Below are 25,480 nucleotides of genomic sequence, written 5' to 3' on the forward strand. Positions count from 1 at the left end.
CCCAGAAATACCATTGAAGGCAGAAAGGTGCAATCTTCAATTATTTTCTCACCAAAACCCTCATCCTACCATATTAAAGGGTCCAAAGCAAAGACATAACTCACTTAACTTCTCCAGGAGTTGTCTGTCTTCCAGCAGCTTCTTCTCCAAAGCATCTTTATGCTCTGTAGCAAGAGAGGACATTTTAGCATCAAAATTCTTCTCTTAGGGCTGCTCCCAGGCAGCCCCAAATTGTGAGCTCCCAAACTGGAGGGGTGTCACTCACCACTTATGCCTTCCACAATACCCCAGTAAAGCCCACTGAAGCCGGGGCAGCGGGCCAGCACCTGCTCACCCACAGCATAGAGATGGAAGGGCTTGCGGGGCTCCTTGATGTTCTCCATGCTGATGACGCGGCTGCCATCAGGCCAGCTGATGAGCACGTAGAGCTTGGCCGACATCAGGGCTGCCCACCTGGAGCAGGAATGCTCTGCAAATGGAGTTCTACCTGAGGCAGTGAGACCTGGAGATACAAAGCATGTGTCCATGTGTCTTTTCTACCAGTTATTTCTCCTTCCCTATTCACTGAACCATAGACTGGCTTAGGTTGGAAAAGACCTTACAGATTATCTAGTTCCAATTTGCTACCATGAGCAGGAATCCTCTCTTTCTGTGCTTAACTTGTCCCCATACCCATCCCTGGAGAGCTGTCCCAGAACCAAACAGGACAAAAGCCCACATGCTTTTCCATTTGCAGAACTGCATCTCCAGCCACGTGTTGTGTCACCCAAGGTCAGGCAGGGCCAGCTGACACATGGGATGAGCTGAGCAGAGCCTAGAAGAGCCACCAAACAGGGACAGGCTAGTTCCTCTGCAGCAGGAATTAGCGCAGCTTAATTGAGTTCAACTTCGCTACAGCAATTTGCCGCAGAGGAGGATTGTATCTATGCAATATCAGGGTAGTGCAGAGAAAATACTCTAAAAGACCCCAGTGTATTCCAGGAAAGGATCATTCCTTTGCCTGTACAGCTGTTTTGTTTGGTAAATGTCAGACTGCTTTGATAAGGAGGGCATCAAATTATCTCTATTTCATGCACGGGGAAACTGAGGCACAGAGCAGAGAAGTCCTATTCTGGTTCCATATCCCTATTAAAGCTGTGTCTGGCTGAGATTCCCCTCACCTGGGAGGTTCAGTTCCCCCCTGGAGAACTTTCTTCCTCCCCTCTCCAAGCATTCAGCTGCAGCAAAGCTGCATGAGGAAGCTGTAGCACTCCCCAGCCCACTCTGCTGGCACAATGCACACCTGGCTCACTCCAGTCCTGACCCAGACACACTCTAGGATTTATTTTTATAAGGAGGGAAGCACCACGCACCAGTGAATCCTATGGTAACTCACTCCCCACATCCCTCTCCCACAGGGCTGGATGCTCTGCAGACCCAGGAAGGGTACAGAGAGCCTGAATAAACTGAGGTATATGAACAGCTGAGATCCCTCCCTCACAAGAACACAGCTGTCTTAAAGAGGTCAATATTCCAAACAGCAAATAACCCCAGCCTCCCCCCCCAAAAAAAGCTCTCTAAAACACTTTTCCTTTCTTTAACATTTAAAGAAAATAAAGCAACACCGATGTCCAACAGCTGCTGCTGCTCCTTCCTGCCCCACTTACCAGTTGCTCACTTGCCTTATCAAATGCAACAAAACTACACAAATTCACAAACAGAGAAAGGGAGAGAGAGGGAAAGAAAGAGAGTCCAACATCTTGATATAACAGAGCCCCATCCTTGCCTGGTTAGCACTGCTCCAGGTGTTGAGTCTTGCAAAATGCTTCCTGTCTATGCAGATCTCAGCTGCCTGCTCCAGGGAAGGAGGTGACCGGACATTCCTTTGCCTTGGGTTTGTCCTTTCACTGCAGTTTCTTGTCAGGTCTCCTTTGTCTGGCTTAGAAAGCTCCCACCTGCTGTCCTCACTGCATCAAAAAAAAAATAGAATAAAAATTAAAATCCCTTTCTTTCTTCCTAGTTGTTTTGTTTCAGCATTATTATTCCTCTTATTTTACCCCCATACACACACATTATATATATACATTCCTTAGCTTGTTTCAGGTCTGTTTCTTACAGGGAGAGAATGCAGAAGAGAAGAGGAAAAAAGCCTTGGGTTTTTTGGAGCATGAATAAACCTTGCATTTCCATGAGTTATTCATGAATAATTCATGAAAATGCATGATTAATTCAGGTTCATGAATTATTCAGGAATAATTCTCGAACATTCCTGGTTAATTCATGCTCACACAGCCAGTGAGTCAGGCTCTAGGGCTTGGCGAATTCCTTTCTCCCCCAGACAGGAGAAGAGAAGCTTAGAGACAGCTGCATTGTGCACTTCCCATTTGCTGAGCCTTAGAAGAAAACAGTCTGCAGGCCTTTTATTTTTTCTCCTTTTATTTATTTATTTTTTTTTAATGAAACAAGGACTTGAAGAAGAGATCTGAAATGCCTGCAGCCTTCTGGACACAAAGGAATAGTATGGCACCGAAAAAAGAAAGAGAGAAAAAGGAAGAGTGGAACTGCTCTCCAAAGGAAGCCTGGCAGCAAGTTTTTCTCCCTTTCAAAGCATCTTCTGGACTGATTGAGCCTTTTCTTCTCCCCTTCCTCCACAGCTCTCCCTGGTTAAGATGCACATTGGATGCTTTGGCATCACGTTGTTGCAATGCCTGTAAGCAAAGCAGCACTCTGCCTTGGGGATGTTGTGCTCTGCAGGACAGCCAGTCCTGAGCTTCAGGGTGACACACAGGGGCTTCCCCCACCTCCCCAAACCCACTGTGACAGCAGCTAAAGACCTTGCACATCTGAAGACATCACCAAGTCCTTCCATCACGGTGCTGGGCTTTGTAGGTCACTCCTCATTTCTGTTAACATCCTCCATGCCCTTGGAGGAAGGTGGCTGTGGCACAACTCTGCCCCTGGGAGGGATTTTCTGGCTGATATGGCAGCAAAAAGGCCTTAATCAGTGTTGGAAATCATCCTCAGTGCATTGGGTCTGAGCAAAGCTATGACCATCACCACGCTGATGCCTCCCAACAGGAGATGATCCTCAGTTTGTGATAGTCCTCGGTCCCGTGGCCAGTCCTGCCAATGAGAATTTGGCCATTAACAACCCAGTATTCTCAATCAACAAAACAGAACCACCTCAGCAACCCCAAATCCCACAGATCAGCTCATCCTGTAGTTGAAACACACAGGTTTTCGATATTTCAAGCTCCCAGTTCTCAGAAATCAAAGTACAAATTTAGTTAGAACACACCTCCAGCTAAAATACAAGGATTTAGTTTTGTCAGAGCCCACAAGGAAGAAAAGTTCCCACAGACTGGGATGGCCACCTGTTAGCTAAGGTACATTGGGTTGGAGCCATCTCAGCTCTGTCCATGGACGCTGCTTCCACACTAGGACATCCCAATCCAGCCCCTACATAATATGGGAAAGGAAGATTTCAGATGTTTAGTGAGATATCATAAGGGGACCTCATGGGGCAAGAAAACATAAGGAAATTCCATGAATTGCAGTATTTACAGCTCAAAGAAACAGCCATCAGCCCAGGAAAACCAGACTTTAAAAAAGAGATCCAAGGATATTGAAATGTATCACAGCAGATACAAGTATTGAAAAGAAAAAACAAAGAGATATCTGAAATCTGTGAAACTTTGAACCACGCTGCTGAAGAGGAATTACATATGAAGTATCGGAAAAGCAATGATGAGCGGAGAAATAATAGAGGCACCTAACAATGGCTATGAGATTGGATTCCGCTTTTGTGCAGGACCTGTTCCGAATGAAATCTGCTTGCAAATTGGCCTTGCTCAAGCAAACACTGTTTGCTTTCCTATGAAAAAATGGCAATGTGCAACGTGGAGTGGTCGAAGAGAGCAAGTCTGTATGTATCCAAGGCATGAGCTGCAAGCTGGATATGGGGACCCAGGTATTTAGCAATGCCCCTTTGTCTTCAGTCTTGGTTGGGATGGCATGTAGGGCCAGAGAGGTCATTAGACTGAATCTGGGACATGAGTTTATGGCCATCTGTGTGACACTGTGGTATAAGTCACTGCCTGTACCAGAAAATAACCACCTGGTGGCATTTTGCAATTTCAGTGACAATAAGTACAAGTCACATCTCTGCTTACAGTACCAGAACACTGAAACACGATCCAGGCTAACGAAGCTGATAATTAAACACATTTTAATTAAGGGATCATCTCTTTCCTAGTAGGCTAGAAATGAGTTAGATTGCTAAGAAATGGGGAACAAAGCAACTATCAGAGGTCAGCAGTCACCAGGTCTGGTACAGGTAAGCCCTACCCTTGGTTTGTTAATTGCTTTTCCTGACTCAAACATTTCCATATTATTCATCAAGTGGCAGAGCCCAGCAAACAAGCCAAAAAGCAGAGACTACATGTGCAAGGCATGGCTGCAGAGGCTGCATGTGCTCTTAGAAGCACAGAGGCCTGGCAGGACTTTGCATTTACCAAGAGGTGATATATTCTTTCTTCTCTATATAGCCTTGAATTCAATCAGATTAATATTTTTTTCCTCTGTGTAGAAAGGAGTTTCCCCTTTGCCTCCCACTTCAGCTATTGAGCTTTTGCGCTGCATTGCAAAGCCTATTTCCTGAGCTGTGTGTATTTATTTGATCTTTGTGCTCTACATCTGTTACCTTATCAGTTTGGCTGGCTTGTTGCTTGGCTGGCTGGTTCCTTAGGCTTCTTTTGTGAGCTTGTCAGGGAGATAGCATACAGCTAGCATAAAAAATAGGGGGAAAAAAGTAAAACAGACAAAACAGGAAGAAACACACACACAGAAAGGGGAGGTGGGGGTGGAAAGAAACTTAAATAGATGAAAAGCAGAGCCGTCAAATGTAAGAATTCATTTTAAATATTCCCCAAACCTTTAGTTCTAGCCCCTTTTTTTCCAGTATTCACTGGGTAAATATGGGGGACCACAAGGAATAACCCAAACTATAAAAGGAAGTTATCTGATGCCGTTAAGACTTAGGAAACAAACACTAATGAAGACTATAGAGATGACCCTGATGTACAGGTCAGGATTCTCAACCTGATGCTAATGGGACTGAATGTACCAAGGAGGTGCTGGGTGCAAGAGGGACCAGCTGGGTGGCACTTGGGGACATGAGCACCCGTGGGTGTGAGCAGGTCTTCATACTAGGGGTGTGCAACAGTACAAGGAGGTGAAGGGAGAAGCAGAAGCTGAGAACTACAGAATCACTGAGGTTGGAAAAGACCACAGAGCCTAATCATCAACCCATCCCCATCATGTCCCCCAAAATCACATTCATCAGCACCATTTCTCCATGTTTCCTGAACATCTCCAAGGACAATGACCCCACCACCTCCCTTGGCAGCCTGTGCCAATGCATTACCAGTCTTTCAGAGAAGTTTTTCCTAATATCCAACCTGAAACGTCCCTGGTGCAGCTTGAGATAATCACGTTTTATCTTAACACAAGTGAAGACAGCACTGTATTCAATTAGGATATCTCCTGCACACTGCAAGATCAAAATGAAACAAAAACCACCCACAACACGCTTCTCACCTTGCCAATAGATGCAATTCAACACACACATTTTGTTTTGGGGCCAATCCAGCACTGGGTTGGGAAATTTCCACCAGTGCTCAGGTCAGTGGGACCCATTGGCCTGGAAAAGGGGCTTCTGGATCCCCTCTAACCAAGAGCACATGAAAAGTCTACCAGGGTCATCACAGAAAATCCTGTGCTGAGTCTTCTTTGAACATTCTTACCTCATAGTTCTGAATGCAAAAAGCAAGTTAGGAGGATCAGATTGTTCAGAAGCAGGATGTTTCCCACAGGCTTTTGTAAAGACTCCTTTGAAGGTTCAGGATGAAGGAGACATCTTCATAGACGGCGCTGCCTTCCTCACAATTATTCAGGATCATGTTGATTTATAGCTTCCATTTTTACCTCCTGCCAACTCTTACCTGCTCAGATCATCTCGTGTTGCTGACAGCTGTCACAGCTGTGTGCAATTTGTCGTGCACCAAGCTGCATCAAGTCTCAGGTACTTGCTAAGTGAAAGCTCGCTTCTTTCTTTTTGGGACCAGGAAAGGTTTTTTTTTTGCTCTATTGGGAAGCAAGACAGTTTGCTTCTCAAATCTACTCCACACAGCATCACTGATACACTTTTAACTCAAAGGAATCTACTTATTGTCTTCTCTTAAAAGGGGAGCAGCTCCCTTGGGTGACACCGTGTGTGGAAAATGCAAATAGCTGTTATTCAAACACCATTTCTGAAGGGATTGTTCTCTGCTTTCAGATAAGATTAAGAGCTCAATTACGGCACAGAAAGGGTCTTTCATTAAAAATGCTTTCATTAAATCACACATACAACATAATAAGGACAAATTATAAAGCTCTTCAGAAACACAACTGTCAGACTGCGAGGTATAGAGGCCTGCTGAAGGCAGCACCTCCTCCCAGCCTTCCTTCAAAGAAATGAGTCCCACATACCTCATCTAATGACAGTTCTGAGGAAAACATAACCAGGTACATTTGGGCACTCAACTCAACTGTGTTTCTTCCAGAGAGGATCACTGTGAGCAAACATTCACACGTTTTATATGTGCAATAGTATGTTCAACTCAAGAAAAGACCAGAAACTCGATGATTTCAGTCCTCGATAGGTAGCAGCAGATCAACTACTTTAAAGATTAAGATTTATTTAACGTGTAAAGTATTTCAAAACCAATCTTCACGAATCACATCCAAGGGCAAGCCTGTTTCATCCTAGCAATCCTCTTATGCTTTCCTGCCTGCAAAGCCTTCAACCAAACAACTATCAGATGAGAAAGAAAGCGAGAAGAACACAAGCACATCTGGCAGAGGAGAGAGCCCAAAGGCTCACAGCCAGAGCTCTGCATCCTAGCAGCCAGGCAAGCCAAACCTTCCAAAGAGAAGATACTACATGTGCAGGGTGTGTGGATCACATGGACTGAACAAGATAAGGAGAACATACCCAGGGCTCTTCAGACTCACAGCTGAGAGAACATTAAATCCTGACTCACCCAGTTACTCAGGAAAGAGGTCAAACAACGAGAGAGGGCTCAGCAAGCGGGAGAGTTCATAACAAACCATTAGCAGGTACATGGATGGAGGAAGAGTAACTTGGGCTGCATACATCCCAACATCCTGCACCATGAAGTGAGTCACAGCACCTGGCTCAAAACGTGGGTGGCAGAGCTGAAAAGTCCACTGTTAAAGCAGTGGAAATAATTAAAAGCATATAGAAGTGAGCATGCTGATTAGAGCTGAAGAAAGAACCTAAAGAGGCTAGACGTCAGAGAGTAATTTGTGTAATGAAGATTAAATAGATGCTGCTGTTCATTACGCACTGAAAGACTGACAGACCATTCAAAGAAAGGAGAAAACAATTTGCTCACCACCAGTGGAAAGCTGCATCAAAAGCAACCCAGAATTATAATTAAAACAGCAGCTTCCAGAATAACTTTGATCTAGAGATTTATCAGTATTCACACAAAGGGCAAGGGATCCACATAGGTACTGCGATCTCTGCTTTGAGCTGGGGCAGGAAGGGATGCAAACCTCCACCTCCCAGACTGCAGAAAGCAGCAGCTGGATAGGAGAGAAACAGCAGAGAGCACAGCCCGTGCATGCAGTCTCTGTGCGCAACTCTGCTGGGTTTGGGACACTTGTGGAGTCACCAGACCTCAGCCCCTTTGTGCTGAAACCCAGAGGAGAAAATCAGCCCTGATCCCAGGGGTCAGAGCAGCCATATGCATTGTTGCTCTTCCATAATAACACAGTTTTACCTGTGCATCAACCAGTACTTCAAGAAAACACTCAGCATAGGATGGCCAGTGAGAAAATTAAGTTCCTCTGTGGAGCAGTGGGCTGGTTTTAGTTCTTCAACTTCGGTCATTAACTGCTGGTTTCATTAGGCTGCCTGCAGACAAAACATAATTGCTTTGTGGCTACTGCCTGGTGAACGGCCATTTGGGTTTATTAATGTCCTCACAGCTGTAAACCTGTCAGGGAAATTCTTTTAAATATGTCTTGCAAAGTTTGTTCCTTCTCAAAGAACATGTCAGGTTGATGGAATGGTGCTTGGAAGGTAATCCCACAAATGGTGTTTTAATGCAGTTTAATGGCTTGTGCACTGAGCTTCTGTCTCCAAAATCCACAGGGACTTTTCTCAGGTAGGGGCTCTTAGATCTCTGTGAAGTTACAACTTCAGTGTTCATTTTACAGGAGTTTTACAGCCCAAGAACCAAAGCCATAAAACTCTGCATGGGTGATGAGTTGATAGTTGAACCTGATCATCCTTTCCAACCTTAATGATTCAATGAAGCTCTGTTCGGAGCCAGGTCTACAAAGTCCTCTTTAGCAGAGCCCAGTTTTAAAGTGTGGCTCCCAATAAAGACAGACTCTGCTTAATTTAGTTCAACATTCTCCTCAGAATATCAGACATTATAATTGCTCTGACAAAATTCATAGCTTATCCACTCTTAATTTACTCTTTCTACTTAGAGCAGAGCTAGTTGTATCAGCCCTATGCACATCCTCTTTCCTACAACACTCTAATGGCTCCTATTTAACCTATTACTACACAGACATGTTGGATTAAAGTTTACCTGAATGAGAGCTTTATCCAGCTCCTGCAGGAGCTAATGGAGAAGGTATTTCAATATATACAATGTGACTATTATCTCAGGGGAGAAAAGAAGAAAGAAGTCCTGCTTAAATTAGAATAAGAATTCTGCCAAAATCAGTATTCCTTTGTTTCGTCCAACTATTCACTAAAAGCCCGCTCTCACTTAACAGCATTTTATATCACTTCTAGCATTCATGACATAGCCAATTATTTTCAGAGTCACGAACCAGTAATACAGTTAATTATAGTCTCTGGCACTTTTTTTGTTTGTTTAATCTCCATATTTTCCTCAGCAATAGTTTGTTGCCCTCATCCTTTTTAACTCCCATTTAATCCATTTGCCATCGCTTTTCCCAGCACAAGCATTTCTATACATTTCTATAGCATCCTTGATGCACCAGATGCACTGGTCACTGTGCCACAATCCCCACACCATCCCCTGCATTCCCACCCCTCCAGCTTTCCCTGCATGGAGTAAAGCCAAGGTCAGCCAGATGCTAATGAGATATTTGAAGCCAAAGCATGATGGGGTGATGATTGCTTGATGAGTATAAGAGGAGAGAAAGGTCTTGGCCGTGCCTCGTTTATTGAATCACCCACAGTTGCGTGGGGACAATTAAGGATAGAGCAACTACGCTCCTCTGACCAGCTTCCCAGTGTCATCGTTACTGGCATTAAGACAAAGAGGGGCAGGTTACGCACATCCTTTTAGCCTCATTCCCGCTCTAATGAAAGCATTGCAAATTATAATAAATCAGAGATTTTCATTGCATAAGCTGCAGCTTTCTGGCCCTCATACAAAGGGGGAATATTTTGCTGGCATGGAGTATGAAGAGCCTCCAATTTGTGCTGGAAAAGCTGGATAATGGTATTCCTGTCCTTGCATGGAGAGTCACTGCTGTACACCCATAGTGTGTGCACCAAGGCTTTGTCCCACTGGAGTTGTCCAGGTAGCATCTCAGAAGGCATTTACATGAGATGAGCTCAACCCTAGAAAGACACACAGCCCTTTGCTAAGGATAAAGGCAAGCAGCAGAAAATTAATTGGTACTCATGTAACTGGCATGTAACAGCCACAAGGCAAGTGAGAAGTTGAGTTTGGAGAATACGAGGAATGCAAGAAAAACCACTAAGCAATACAAGGTAAAGAAAATAGCTCACTTCAACAAGGCATTAAATGGAGGTAAACAACTCAATGAAAAGCAGAGGTAGGCAGGAAAAAGAAACAGATCCAAAAAAGCCTACAAACAACAACAAAAGCAGCAGCTAATAGTAAGCATGATACCCACAGCAGAAACAAGCCCAGATGATGATGGAAGAGCTAAGTGTATACTCCAAATAACACAAGTGAGAAGAGGAAGAGACAGCCCAAGGAGCACCTCTGTGCCTCCTCCACATACCTGATCCATTCTATGCCCACTGGGTGGCTTTCTAATCCATGCTTTAACACAATGTGAGACAAAAATCTGGGAGCAAGAGAGGAAAGTTCAGGAGAAGCGTGGCTTATTAAGGATAATCCTGCACCGCACACAAAATAAAGCCTCGTGTATCAGCAGGGCCACACCTGGGAGATACAGCAACTAGGAGAAGGAGACAGGAAAAAGAAAATGAGTATCAGAAAACAGGGCAATCCAAAACCTGGAGAGGGGAGAGATGGTGGCTGTCCTGGAGGTGAAGTGCAGCTGGTGCTGCCCATAGCAGCAGGTCAGGGACCTCACTTACAAGTACTAATAATGCAACCGACCCCAAGCAGAGCCCACATCATTAATTGCTCCTTACCTTCTTCCCCAGGAAGCCTGATTACCACACACAGGTCAGCTTTTCTCTCCCTCCCTGCTAAGGGCAAGTGTTCCTGGGGTTCTTTAATTCCCATCACACCTGTGCTCATAGGACAGGAGCAAGTTCATTTGTTGGTAATTATATTGATTAACTTCCCCAGCTACAGAGCTCAGGAGTCCCTGATTGCCTCAGGTTACAAACCTTTGCAGAAGGGAAGAGCTGTGCTGAGTGATGCTGTGGATGCTGTAGACCCCCATAGCTTTCTTTCCCTGCCCTGGGCACGCTGCTGTTCCATCCACACTACAGAACAACGTGGGATGTTTGCCATTCCCATACAAGTTCAGCATCTCAGAAAAACAAAACATTTGCTCCCTTCCATCCCAGATCTAAAATCACACCAAGCTTACCAACAGCCTCAAAAACACATTTCTGTTAAATATCTCCATCTTTCAAGGAAAGAAATACACTAAACATTTACTCTTTCCTTTTCTGCGTGTGTGTGCTCTTAAAAAAATCAACCAGAACTCTTCAGAAAGAGCTACCATCCCCATTTTCTTGTTTTTCCCCATTTGATGGAACATTTTCTCTCTGTTGCTGTTTACACCGGTGCATTTCTATATCTGGCTGCTTAAAATAGCGTGATCAGATACCAGGGATGGAAATCTCTTCTCTTGCGCATCCAGCGTGTCTGTTGTTGGAAGCCTTAAATCCAGCTCTCTGGTGGGATGAAATAGATGCCACTAATCCAGTTTCTAAAATATCAGGCATCAAACTGACACCGTTTTAAGACTGAAAAAGGCAATTTAATCAAACCTCTGCTATTTTCTCTTTTTTTTTCCTCTCTCTTCCACAATTTATGATGGCAGAAAGAGAGACAGATTGCTTGGGGAACAATGTTTTCAAACCTCTACAGATAACATAAAACTGCTCTACCGCTTTCTGGGCTGTTACAGCCCCCAAATGCACTCCATCTCCTCGTGCTCCTGTTTGCTCAAAGCACTGCAGAACGAGGTTTACCCTTCTGTGTTTGTTTGAGCACGGCACTCCAGATAGCTGCAGGGCCAGAAGGTAACTGGAAGCTGGATACAGGCGGGTACAAAGCAGGAAATTAATTGTGGGTAGTGAATATTGGCTTGGTTATTATTTGCTGCTATCATTATTTCCACTGAGTTCATCACTGACCATGAGAAAAATGCACTGAGGCTCCCGATGCAATAACCAGGAACCTTTTCATTTTTGGGGATATGACATGAGTAGTTCTGAAGCTCAGAATGAAGCAGTTCCCAGGCTGGAGGAGCTGAGACTTGCCACAATAAATGGAAGAGAATCCACTTAATCCTGACACATGGGCTGGGTGCAAATCCCTTGTGCAGCATTTCAGCCTGGGCTTTGTCTCTGAGATGGCAGAAGGGATTTTTGACAACCAGACTAGCTGATGTAAACCTGCCACCTCTCAGCACACCACCAGCAACAGCATGTAGAGTGAAATGCTTTGCATGGGTTGTCTGAGTTGTAGTGGGAGCCAAGCAGTTTTTAATGCACCAAGCTGCTCAACCCATCCACACGAAGGAAGAGAAGCCTCAGGAGAGCTTCAGGCCTCTTTGTCCATAATAAACACACATTGCAAAGCTTTGCTCCTGGATTACACCTGACCCTGGCAGGGCCCCCGTCCTTGTTCCTCAGCAGCTACTGACAGTGCCATCCACTACTCCATCCCTGCATTCCTCTGTCTTTTTCTCCCCAACTGCCTTCAGACAGTGTGTGGGCACTGCCTGACAAGCCGACAGCAGCAGCATTAAAGTGTCACTTTGTTGATGCTCAGGTGCATGTCACAGTGTCACATCGAGTCCCACACAGCCCCATGAGGCTGTGACAAAACCCAGAGGCAAGGACACAAGGGATGAGGTGGGACCCAGCCCCAGCATGGGGCAGCAGCTGTGCCCTGGGGGGGTCCCTGCCCAATGGCCAACTCCCATCCGACCACATCCCCAGGAGATGCTCCTGGGCAGCAATGTGTGCTTCCAACAAACACCATTTCCAAGCAGCAGAGTGAAAAGTGGTTTGGAGAACTGCAGGAAGAGTTGAAGCCAATGAATAGATGAGGATAAGAATGATAGGAACTATTTGTGCTGCAAAGGCTTCTGTCAAAAATGGTCCGAAAGCAACATTTTGTCCCACAGAGCTGGCAGCAGTCCTGTGCTGTAACTCAGTTATTGACAGCAAAGGAAGATCACCTGGAGCTTATTTGGTACACTACATTTAATATGTATTCTTTTGAAATCCTGAACATATAATTGCATCTATTCTTTGGGAAAAAAACCCCACAAACTACTGCTCTGAGTGGTTCTAAGCAAAGAGTTTCTTCCTATACCCACTCCAAGGTAAATATTTTCTCAGAAGACCTCTTCAAAAATCTAAAGTTATTTTTAACATAAATAACTTCATTATTTTGTTCCAAATGATAAGAGAAGTCAGCTTGACTCAGTCAGCTTTACAGAAAGTTTTTCTTCTTGCTACTTCAGAGAGGAACAGGATTCTTTGTAGCAGGAAAATGAGAAGGGAAGAGCTTCCCTTTCCCCTGAGCTGTACAACGCCAAGAGGCAGCAAAGACCTTCCAGTGTGCAAAGGGAAAAACTCTGAAGGCGCCATAGGCAAAGAGCAGGGAGAGAATCAGGAGGTCTGCAGGCAGGCTGGGGAAACACCACCCAAATCCAACAAAAGCAATGAACTCCAGACTACCTCCCCTCGAAAAGAGAAACACATCAATGCGACCCAAGTAGTTTCATAACAGCAGAAAGTCCAAGTCTGGAGCCCTACTCCATTGAGCTGCTGGATGCAGGGCGCATCTCCATCCATCTCCTCTCCATGTCTGTGCTTGCTGATGGGCACAAGTTTCCTCCTCATTTCCAGCCTAATTACCCATCTATTTCCATTCATTCTTCTGCAAACATTGGTTTTTGTATTTAATTGCTCTTCCTCTCCCTGGTATGCAAAGAGCCTTGTGTGGCTGTAAATTATGCCATTTCTCCATAATATTACCCTCCAATGTTATCGCATGGATTTGGTTCTGGCTCAGCAATTGTAGCTTTGACACCGTGAATCCAATAGCAGGTTTTTTTTCCTATCAATTTCCAAAGGCTGAGCCCGTAGAGAAGAAATTACAGCAATGATTCCAAACAGAGGCCCTAGGAAAGCTGATAAAATGCCTCATGCCTGTGTTTTCTGCAGGGAAGGATCAGCTTCCCTGTTTAGCACTGCTTATTAAGTCATTACAAACAATTAAAGCAGCCGAGGGGAGGAAGACGGAGCTGTCGTCTCCTGCTTGCAGTCTGCTTCTGCCCCCGGCATGAATTTCATGAGACACAAATCTCCCAGCGGGAACCTCCCAGCGATTGATTTCCTGCTTGTAAAATCCAGCAGGAAGATGCCCCAGCTTTCCTGCCAAAAAAGGGAGATGAAAGGGAAAATGTGCCTCACACAGCTGCAAGGAGAAACCTGCCCAGCCATAGGCCATGAACAACTCATGGCACTCATGGGACCCTATGGGACAGGTGCTCATCCAAGCACTTTGTGCTACGTTTCCCCAGCACAGGTTATTTCTATGCCAGGGTTGGTTCAGATTGAATACTAGGAAACATTTCTTCTCTGAAAGAGAAGTGTTGTAGTGGCACAGCTTCCCAAGGGGGTGGAGGGGGTCACCATCCCTGGAGGGGTTCAGAAAACACAGAGATGTAGCACTGAATGATATGGGTTGGTGGTAAAAAGAAGGAGAGAAAAAAGGGGAAAAAAAAGAAAACCAACCAAACAAGAAGCAAATGTTGGTGGCCTCCATTTGTGCTGAACCCAGCTGCTGACCAATGCCAGGTGCTGTGCACTGCAAAGCCCATAGACCCACCAGGTAATGGGCACTGCCAGTACCTGATTGCAGAGCAAGTAGCTCATCGTATCCTTCTGTTAAATTAGGATATGCTGGGGGACAGACGTGTAATCGATTGCTAAGTAACCTGCAGAGACATGAAACTGCTCGGCAGTTATCTAGTACTCACTAAGCAACACAAAAAGGTTATTGATGCACTTGGGGAGTGTTTCTGTACAGCATGTGCTCCTGTAACTCCTGACATCGGAGGCAGAGAAACACATCACTTAGCATTTATGAGAAGAAAGCAATTCTTATAATAAGAAATCAGCTTCCTGGCAAGGAGCCTCAGTGAGCGTTTGCAGCAGCTGGTGGAAATGGGCCATCTACAAGGGAGTCATTTTCAGCCGCCTTCAAGTGAAATTGAGAAGCAGGAGGAGGCAGATCTCAGAGCCCGCGTGTGCTCTCTGTCAATAAAATGACACTGGCATTAACGAGGATCTCTGGGATTACATGGAGTGGCCGATCCAGTCCTAATGCAGCCTTCCAGCCTAGAATACCTCCTGCTCAGGTAGCTCTGGACTGAAATGGACGACCTGGCAGGAGGCAGAGCCCAAGGAGCTCTGTGCTCTGAGATAGTTATCTATGGAAGAGAGAGGTTTTGTTTTACAACATTTGTGTGTTGTTTTGTTTTCTGCTTAGAATCGCAGAATCATGAAGGCTGGAAAAGACCTCCAAGATCTCCAAGTCCAACCCCAGCCCACCTGATTGTGCCCTCTGACCACATCCCTCCATGCCACATCTCCACAGCTCTGGGATGCTTCCAGGGACAGTGACCCCACCACCTCCCTGGGCAGCTGTGCCACTGCAGCACTGCTCTTTCAGAGAAGAAATTGTTCCTAATATCTGATCTGAGCCTCCCCTGGCACAGCTTAAGGCTATTACCTCCCAATTGCTTCTCCTCCACAAGAATCAGAAACACTTTCCCTTTAGTGACTGTTCACATAAAATCACATTAGTAGGATTTCTGATGGGGAGATGCTGTTCCCACGCACGAAGCTTTATTTCATTCAGGAGGATTTGCTGTGGGGCTTTCAGGGGTTTGGGATCCACAGTTTGTAAGAAAGAAAAGTCATGTCCTCCTGACTGACATCCACTGCTCTTTTTGTCTTTCTACCACACTAAGTCCATCCTCACCCTCACTTAGAGCCAAATACCCCTGTTCCATCCATGCCAACAGAGTGCAGATGAGACAGCTTCGCCAGCTGGAAATCTTCATTTGCATCAATGCCTCATCACTTTCCTTTTGCTCTGCATTTCACAACACACCATTTCCTACTGAAGTTCACCCTCTGTTACACAACTTCCATTTGCTCCAACACGTTGAAACTTCCAACCAGGAGCACGCTCTCACAAACCTAATTTTCATTAGCAGTACTTGCCTGTATGAGTTGCAACAACCTATTTAAATAGATCAGCCTAGCATAAACCACAAAGATGAGCTGTTATAAGTGATCATAGTTCACAGAATCAAATTGGGCTACACTCAAAGGTAGCCTCTTGTTTTCCACCCTCTCTCCTCTCCCCACTTAGAATAATTGACTGTATCTTAAGCCTCATAATCCACTTCTTGGTTGGTCTGAAGAGCATTTGCACAAAGGTGCAGCTCTGTGCAACCACCCTGGAATACATCGTGCTGGAAGACAGATCTCAAGCCTTTTTATTTTTTCTACTTAATCTAAACAATGAACATTGTACAAAATATTAAAACATTTTTTTTCTAAAACATGATATTAACATGAAGATGAGTCATTTTACTGTCACAACACAGGCAGGGAGGGGGAACCATAGCAAACAAAGCAGCAAATTCATTCAGCAGCAATTTGCACTCCATAACCCTCCGATGATTGGGCTTTTAGGCCAGATGAGCTCTGCCACTTAAGCAGACAAAGTGACACATTTAGCTGTTGCTTAGAGATATTGGAATATATTGCACAAAGCCAAGCATCCCCAAAGGGCTCTGTGCTGCTTTTCTGTGGATGCATTAACACCACTGCAATGCTGTGTGCAGTCAGGAGGCAGTTTTCAAAGTGAATGCAGCAACGTCAGAAACAAAGTTTTCAGAAACAATACTTCTGACATAAAAAACTCGAGAAGTAAATTCTCAGTGACTGATATGTGAGTCCCAGTGCTGTACTGAAGCCAGTGGGTCTCTGGCATCCCAGGTCAGGCACTGCCTCCTCTCAACTCCCAGAAGGCTTACAGAAAAACAGAAGATACACTGTCCTCACTGGGAAGCTCTTAACCCACATGTGGCAACAGCATCATGACAAGGGGAGCCCTGTCTGCTCCCCTGAACCACCAGGACCCACAGAGATGAATTGCATGGAGAAGAAGCCTTTCTCCCCACACTGGGCAGACTCAGGGCAGAAACTCCAAATCCAGTTTCCAGCCTCAGAAAAAAGAAGGGGAAAACGTCAGAGAATAGAAACATCCTGAGTTGAAGAATCATTTTGATTTTGTTCTCTCTGAAACAAGGCTGAAACCAGACCAGGAGCTGAAAATTGAGGGCTTTAAAGCAGCTCTCTAGCATTCTATCCTCACCCTTTAAATCCTCGTCTAAATTGCAGCAAGACCGGTCACGGATCCTTGCTTGCAAGACCCGGGTGCACCGGTAGAGCTCCGTTAATTAGAGGAGCTGTCCGCGGTGCTGCCCTCACCCGGAGCCGACGCTTTTATTCCCATCGGAGCCGCTCCGAGGAATAAGTCACACAGCATTTATCTTAATTGCTCCCCTGCAGAGACAGCAACGGGGCAGTTATTGATACATCCCTCACCTCTGAAGAGCAGGCCACTTAGAGGACTCATTACTACTTTTTTTTTTTTCGCTTTAAGCACCTGCATTATAACTTCGCTTCCCCATCACAAGTGGTGTTGCCATTCACAGACACCTTTTTTAATGAACAATTCACCCATTTTCCAATGGAAAGCTCTGCTCCATCCCCTACCCAGTAAAACCAGCACCCTTTCCTGGCTCCCAATGGTGTTATCCTTCCCCTAAGTCAACCTGGAAGGGTTGGGAAGCTGCTGCAGGTACAGGAGTGACAGTGAGCTCTGAATTCCCCTTTCCAGCTCACCTCAACACCCACCAGCTCAAGGAGAAGGACATCACTGGGGGAAACAGCCAAGCCCCATGAGCACCCATCCAAACAGTGACCTATGCAGCTCAAAAGCAGCTCCAAGGCAAGGGCTACAACATAGCTAATGTTGCCCCACAATAAATAACACAGCACTGCCTTTTCTTGCCAGAAACCACCACTTAGAGATGCTTGACACAACCAGTGCTGAATGTTAACCCACAGTGCTGCAGCACCTTTTGAAAAGTACGAACAACTCATTCAAATAAATCACCCTAATAACCAGCGACCGCAAGGCAGTCAGCAGAGAACATTTTGTTTTGGTGAGCAAAGTATTGATTGCACATCCATGTCCTTGAGATGAACTTGACTCTTTGAAAGCAGCAGAAACAGGATCCTCCCCCTGCTAATCCCTCTGAAGGGTGAAGCAGAACTGTTTTACCAAGCTGGACCCAGCCACAGCACTTCTTTAGTGGCCTCAGAGACCCCCAGGACATGTTGAGCATGCAACAAAAGTTCCACCCCATCATCCCTCTGGCTTCATTGCTGAGGGGCTGCAGGAGGCTGGGACAGCATAACTCACTGCCATCAATAGGGGAGCAACCCCACAGATGATGTGCTGTGTTATCTGAAAACAAAGAAGGCTTCAGCCCTGTCTGTGCTGAGCTGTGGGTGCTGCTGCAACCAGGCACCACCATTCTCCATAGCCCCAAAGTGATGGATGGCCTATGCATGCGGTCAGCAGTGCATTCGCTTTATGGAAGCAATAAAGCAGCACAGATTTGGAAGCACAGGGGACTTCCCCCTCCCTAAAATTCTGCCTGCCTTTCTTTTTGCACAGCTGACTCAAGCTATATGGTGACATGTGTCACCTGCAGATCAGTTACACCTGCAGTGTAATCACAAAACAGTGATTCCTAAACAAGTGTCTTCCCATTGCAGACCTATCAAACCCGGCTTCCCCTACAACAACTCACAAACTGTTCCAATTTCCCCCCACAAAAAGAAAGAGGGCAACTCTGGAGGAGTCCATTTTCTGTTGAAATAATGCTCTTATAATCCCTATGGATATTGTTTGGGCAATCTTCACTTTGTTTCATTTTGCTGAGGTCCAGCAACTGGCCAGATTTGGGTAGAGATACAGAAAATACCAACAAGAGTTGTGCTTCAAGCCTAGGGGAAAAAAATGACTCAGTTCTACCCGTGACCCTCAGGAAGATGCTTCAAAGTGTTTGATTCCCAGCTCATTACCAGCGCACATGAATCTTGCTAGAAAAGGGAAAACATCCCCTGAAAAGGAGCAAAATCAAACACATCTCTTAACAGCATTTCTCATTCCAACACGCTGACCCATTTGGTGCTGCACACTGGCAGCAGAGCGCTGATGGATGGATGTCTCTCCCCTGCTATTAAAGCAAAGGTCAGGCAGCCTGCAGCCAGGTGCTGCATTTAAAAGACTAAAGGAGAATGAGGATGACCTTTGGCTTCCTTCCTACGTTGACATGAAAACAAAAGTGATCGTATGCTGTTGCTGGCTTCGATATTTAACCCGGGGTGTGTTTCTTCACAGCACTCCTGCACCTCCTCAAGCACATCCCAAGATTAAGCTGTGTTTCCAAAAGCTGGACCAGGAGCTCAGCTGGAAGCAGCAGCGCTCTGGCAAGGTATGGCTGTTTATTTTTTCATTACCAGCTCTGTAATGTTGTATGCCCTCCTCCCACTCCCTCCCCCCCTCCACACACATCTGTGCATCTTTCCTTGTTAAAAACAGCCAGTGCTCCCTATTGGGATATTCCAACTCCCCCCTCCTCTGCCTCTTCACACATCCCCTGCTCAAACAGCCACAGCCTGACAGCCCAGGGTGCTGCCTGTGCACCTCATTCCTGAAGAGAGCAGCCCTGCTACACCAGCTGCTCGCCAGCATCTGCCTGATTTCCTATTTAAATAGCCCCAGCACAGACAGAACTTTTCTTCCCCCGATGGGAAGGAGTGCTAATTGCTCAGCCGTGCCATGCACACACGGCCACCATGTTGCTATGATCTCAAAGATGGGTAACGTCAGCATCCCGGGGACCCTCCTCCAGCCAGGATCAGCGAGACAAGGCTGAGCTACACGGAGCAGCAGTGCCGGAGGAGCAGCAGAGCTGCACACCAGGTAAGGGGCACCGCAACCCTCTGTCCCCATGCTGTACCTGCTCACTGTATGGATGCGTGACAAACTGCAAGCAGAGCAAGGCACTTCTCATTGCTCAGCCTGGGGACCAGTTGCCAAATCTTTGATCTGCACAGGGGGTCGGGTTTTTTGTTCCCTTCCCTGCAGAGGAATTTTTGGGAGCACAGGTCAGGCGGTAGCAGTGGATGTGGCAGCCAGAAAGCTGGATGCAGAAGGGGAGATTCTTTCCTTGACTTTAGACAGGATCTGCTTTCCTGGTGCTCCCCCCTTTTTTGTCTGGATAATCCTCAACTTGGGATTCGTGGGTTTGTCTGTCTGTGCCAACTTTTGCGTGCTGCCACAAGTGGATGCTCTTCATAGTGAGTAAGATCATAACCTACCTCGGTTAAGAAATAAAGTTACTTTAAATGTGGGTTAAGCCCCTTTAACTTCATTTTAGAAATACCCCTTTAACTTTATTTTTCTCCCTTCTTACTTCTGCTAGGGCACCCTGGGAGAGGAGCATAGCTGGGTCGTAAATGTTATTGTACGTGCAATCTCAGCTGCTGAAATGAGCTTGAAGACTCCAATCTAAAGAAAGGCACTAATTAAACACAACAATGCTCCTGCTCTGATATGGAAAAGCAAGCACTGTGCAAGTGAGACAATCATCCCTCACATCCTCCAGGGGAAGCTGCCCAGGCACAAAGCTTCCTCTGCTCTCTGTGTTGCTGCCAGCCCTGAGGACTCTCACTACAAATAGCTGAACTGAAGCCACCGGACCTCTCCAGCAGAGAAAAGCAGCGGCTCACCAGGGTGCTCTGAGAGCTGCTCCACTTACACAGGGGGGATACAATTGTCCTTTGCTTTGTTCATGAAGCCTTGGATGTCAGAGGGCAGCCTGTGACCAGCAGGCATGGGGAACAGCTCTCTGTGGGACAGTTTGAACAGCACCTGCAGCAATGCAGCCAACAGCTCCTACCTGGACAGCAATATGACATTCAACTTCACCTTCCAAGAGCAATCAGCTGATTTCTATGTTATCCTCCCCGTGATTTACTCTGTTATCTGTGCTGTTGGGCTCACAGGCAACACTGCTGTCATCTATGTGATCCTCAAGGCTCCCAAGATGAAGACGGTAACAAACATGTTCATCCTGAACCTTGCTATAGCTGATGACTTGTTCACACTTGTCTTGCCCATTAATATCGCTGAACACCTCCTCCACTACTGGCCCTTTGGAGAAGTCCTCTGCAAGGTCATTTTGTCCATAGACCACTACAACATCTTCTCCAGCATTTATTTCTTAACAGTGATGAGCATAGACAGGTACTTGGTAGTACTGGCTACAGTCAGGTCCAAGAGGATGCCACACCGTACATACCGAGCAGCCAGGATCGTCAGCTTATGCATCTGGATCCTAGTCACTATCATAGTTCTCCCATTCATCATCTTTGCCAACGTATACATAGATGACCTGAAGATCAAGAGTTGTGGTCTAAACTTCCCCAAGCCTGAAAGGTTTTGGTTCAAAGCCAGCAGGATCTATACCCTCATCCTTGGCTTTGCCATTCCAGTGTCCACTATCTGCATCCTCTACACCATGATGCTCTACAAGCTGAGGAACATGCACTTGAACTCTAATGCCAGAGCTCTGGACAAAGCCAAGAAGAAAGTCACCATCATGGTCTTCATTGTCCTGGCTGTGTGTCTTTTCTGCTGGACCCCCTTTCACCTGGCCACTATTGTGGCTTTGACCACTGACTTGCCCCAGACCTCCATGGTCATTGGTATCTCCTACTTCATCACCAGTCTAAGCTATGCCAATTCATGCTTGAATCCTTTCTTGTATGCTTTCCTGGATGACAGCTTTCGGAAAAGCTTCCGGAAGATGCTGGAATGCAGAACTTCTTGAACAGAGGACCGGGAGGCTTGCAGCTCCCTTCCCTCCCATAGCTTTGCAGGGGAAACTTTGCAAACTTTGGGGCTGGCTAATGAATGCACAAACATTCTCCTTAGACTGTATGTACTGTATGTTTACCATTATCATTCACTATTTGTCCAGCATTTTCCATCTCTGCATCCCCAAACTTCTCAAAGCTGTATTCCTACGTTCTTGTTTCTGATCACAACCCAAAGCAGTAAGGACAGAAAACTTAAGGACAGAAACCTTTTTCAAAGGTTTGCTTCTGCTACACAGTGGTCCTTTATTGCCATCTGCTGTACAGCACAGTGAAGCTGTAGACCAGCTTTTAGACTGAGGGAGCAGCACGGCTTTGTGACATATTAACAATACAGAAGATGCAAAATGAGTGTTTAGAAGGAAAAAATAACCATTCTCATGTCCAAGTGTGCACGTGTGTTAAAGCTTTGCTTTTGTTTGGGGGAATGTCAGCTCCACTCTGACCCGTTTCCTTCTTTCTTGAACTGTTAACAGAAGTTACATTTAAACCAAAAGAAAAACCCATGTTTTAAAAGTACTGTTCAATAACACACCTTAAAAATGTTGTGGTTACTGTGAGAATTTGTGTTAGAGATTATTTTTACCTAATAATTCCTGTTAAACATCAGATATACATTTATTTAAGAGTGGTCAGTTAAATAAACTCCACGGGGAATAAGAAGGAGAAGAGTCTGGTCCTTCTTTCACTGCAGAAACCTTGTGCTATTTGTCCCATGTCATGGTTACACACATTGTGCTTTCCCTGCCATAAATAACAACATCATCTATTGGTAACAGCTGAGGTGTTTTGTAAGTCACAAGGCTATCAGCAGTCACTACAAATACAGGTCCACCTTCAACAGATAAATAATAAATCAGTGCTTCGCAGAGCCAGGGCTTGCAGTGAAGCACCTGGAGATCAAAAGCTGAGAGCAATGAGAACTATGTGAACATGTTTCAACCCCATCCTCTACCTCTCTGTGGGGCTGTAGGATAGGTACATATCTTCCAGCTCTCACCTCTACTGTTTATCTGCACAGCAGAGCAGGGCTCAGTGCCACCAGCAGTATGAATGCAGTGCTCCCAGAAGGCCCAACTTTGTGGGAAGGAAGGGCTGAAGGGATCAAAACTAGATGATCATTATGGTCCTTTTCCACCCAAGGCCATTCTATGACCCCACTTAGGAGTCCCTCTCTGCCCTCCCCAAATATACAAGCACCAAGACAAGCTTTTATCTGCCCACACCTTGTCACAAAAACACAGAACAAACCAAACAGAACCTAAAACAAGCCATAACACACACACTAGAACCGACCCAGGAGGTGAATTACCTGGAGCATGGGTCTGATCTCCATCCACAAAACAGAGCAGCAGCGTAAGCTCAAGCACCATCCAAGAGGCAATTGTAGAAGCAGAGCCTTCCTTCAGCAGTGTAATGGGCTCCTGGGGAGGCAGGTAGGAGCTCCAGCTGAGGCCACTTGAGGCAAATCAGGCCCATCTGTGCTCTTTTCTGCCTTAGGCCTGATGACTTATTGCCCGCAAAGTTCAGGAGCCAAGTTCCATGGCTCAAATCTATTTCTTGTTAGCTACACCTTGTGCCTATGCTTCCTCCTTTACCCCCAAAACACAAGGGTTTGTCCAGATGAGAAATGACAACGTGTGGTTGGTGTGGGGGGAGAAGGCAGGGGGAGAGGGGGCTGTTTGCTTAGCAGGAGGAGTCACAGTCCTCAGTCACAGGAGGAGGAAGTGCAAAGCAATCAGCTCTACCTGGAAGGTGCTGCTGGCTCCCAGGAGGCGATACAAGACTCGAGGAGGAGGAAGATATGGCAGATGGAGGCTGGGGCGTGAGACTATTGGCTGATTTGGGAAGGAAAGCTGGGAGCTGCGGTCCTGACTCACCTTCCCAGGGCATCAGGGGGGATGCAGAGCTATTGCAAGACCCCCGGAGCAGCCCAGGAAGAGCTGAGTACAGAGGATGGGCACAGCCACCCACTGCTTCAGCACGGCTGCCATCTGCTGGCCACGGATACCCGGGTGAAAACACATCACAAACCGACACATGCTGCACCACGGGCACGAATTGCCTCGCTAGGTAATAAATCCGACAGTTATTAACGTGATATCAGTGGGAAAGGCAACAAAACACCTGTGGAATCGCTTCAAGACAAAAGGAGGCTCAGCTCCTCTTCGCTGTGGTGACCATGCACTGGGTGGAGAAGGCAGCCCAACCCTGCAAGCAAAGCAGATGAACTTTCATCTGGAATGCCTTAATAAATGCAAAGATGCTGGGAAACCCCACAGCTCCCTGCCTACACAGAGCTGGGGGCTTTTGGCTTGCTCCTACCTGTCCCCTCTCTGGGAGCAACATCAGGACAGCGCCTTCCCTTATGGCACTGAGTGATGTGGTTTAGTGGGCATGGTGGTGATGGGCTGATGGTTGGACTTGATGATCTTAGCAGTCTTTTCCAACCTTAATGAGGCTGATTCCCCCAGTTGCTCCCTTCATCATCCTTGGGAGAGAGAGAAGAGGCCATTTCCCACCTCCAAAGCAAAAATTAGGGCTCATGCAGGGCTCGTGTTCCCACCACAGGCATTAAATGCAGGCAGCTGAGAGAAAGAGAAGGGATAAGAAATTGCTATTGCTTTTTAAGTCTTTGCACTGCAGCAAGAAATTGTCTTTGTTTCGGTCAATTGTCCTCGGTTGAGTTGTGCTGCAGTTTGTTCCCACACGGAGCTGTAATCCCCCGGTACTGGCACAGCCTCCTGCCGCTGGTCATGATTTTGAGTGAGAAATGACATAATGCTCCAGTGAGAAATGGAGGCTCTGCCAGGGTGATGCCTGCAGGGCTATGAGCACCTTGGAGCTCAGTGCTGGGGGAGAAGGGCACTGAGAGGGATGTGGTTAGTGGGCACAGGGTGGGGGAGCAAGCTAATGTTTGTGCTAAGTGGATCCTAGTGGTCTTCTTCAGCCTTAATGATCCAGGCTGGGCTGTTATACAGGGAGCCAGAAAGGAACATGTGAACCAGTTTGGGCTGTTGGGACCAGTGGCAACCTCTGGCCCCCCAAAACCCACAGGCTGCACTGCCCCATTTCCCCAGCTCCCTTGTGCTGGAAGGGAGTTGGTTTAAAGCAAATCATTGAGTAAAGTGACAGTAAATATTGCCATGTGTTTCTCACTGGCATTTGCTTTTCGTAAGCAGAGATGCAGAGAGAAAGATCAAAGCTGTCTGAATAGCTTTTAATTACGAGCCTCAATTGCTCTATTTTCTCTCAGAAAAGTATTACAATTATCTAACAAAGCTCATCAAGTGGAATTAGGCAGTAGCCTGAAGCTTCAAGCGCTGTTTAGTGGCTATTTTCCCTTTTAAAATAAAATAATATTTGATGTCTAGATGGAAAAACAGGCACTCCCGTAAGTGCCCAGGGCTCACTGCATAGAGGCAGGTTGGGAAGCTGTCCTCGACAAGAGCTGAGCTGCTCCCAGGGCTGAGCACAGCTCTGGGAATCCACCCCAGTGTCCCCTCAGCACCTTTGGGTGCTGCCATCACCTCCCACATGGGGGAAGGGACATCACAGGGAGGTCACAATGAGCTGCAATGCTGGAGCAAAACCAGACAGCTGTCCCCGTTGTCTGTTTTCTTAGAGGAGATTTATTTCTCCCTCTTTCCCCAGCACTTCAGGGCAATTCCACCACGTTACCTTGCCCTGCACAGCTCGTGGCTGCATTAGAGGAAAGCCCAGGAGTTCCTAGAGACCCCAACATCCACTGTACACAACTCAATAAGAGTGACGAACAAGGAACGCGGAGAAATAAGGATTCCATTTCATCAACTCAGCCCTCAAATGAGATCAGAGGCTGGTAATTAATAAAGTCAGCTTTCAATGCAATGAAGAACGTCCCATGAGACTCAGCCTGCTGCTGCTCCACATCGATGTGAAGGA

General features: G+C 46.3%; 1 protein-coding gene across 1 annotated transcript; it reads left to right on the top strand.

Moving 5' to 3' along the window:
* Positions 1 to 19,211: 19,211 nt before the first annotated feature.
* On the top strand, positions 19,212 to 22,222 carry NPBWR2 (neuropeptides B and W receptor 2). The gene is made up of 2 exons (XM_015881715.2): positions 19,212 to 19,598; positions 20,101 to 22,222. The coding sequence occupies exon 2, from the start codon at positions 20,512 to 20,514 to the stop codon at positions 21,508 to 21,510; it is 999 nt and encodes a 332-aa protein (XP_015737201.1). The 5' UTR covers positions 19,212 to 19,598; positions 20,101 to 20,511; the 3' UTR covers positions 21,511 to 22,222.
* Positions 22,223 to 25,480: the final 3,258 nt, after the last annotated feature.

Source organism: Coturnix japonica, chromosome 20 (genome assembly GCF_001577835.2).
Source record: "Coturnix japonica isolate 7356 chromosome 20, Coturnix japonica 2.1, whole genome shotgun sequence".
Lineage (NCBI taxonomy): Eukaryota > Metazoa > Chordata > Aves > Galliformes > Phasianidae > Coturnix > Coturnix japonica.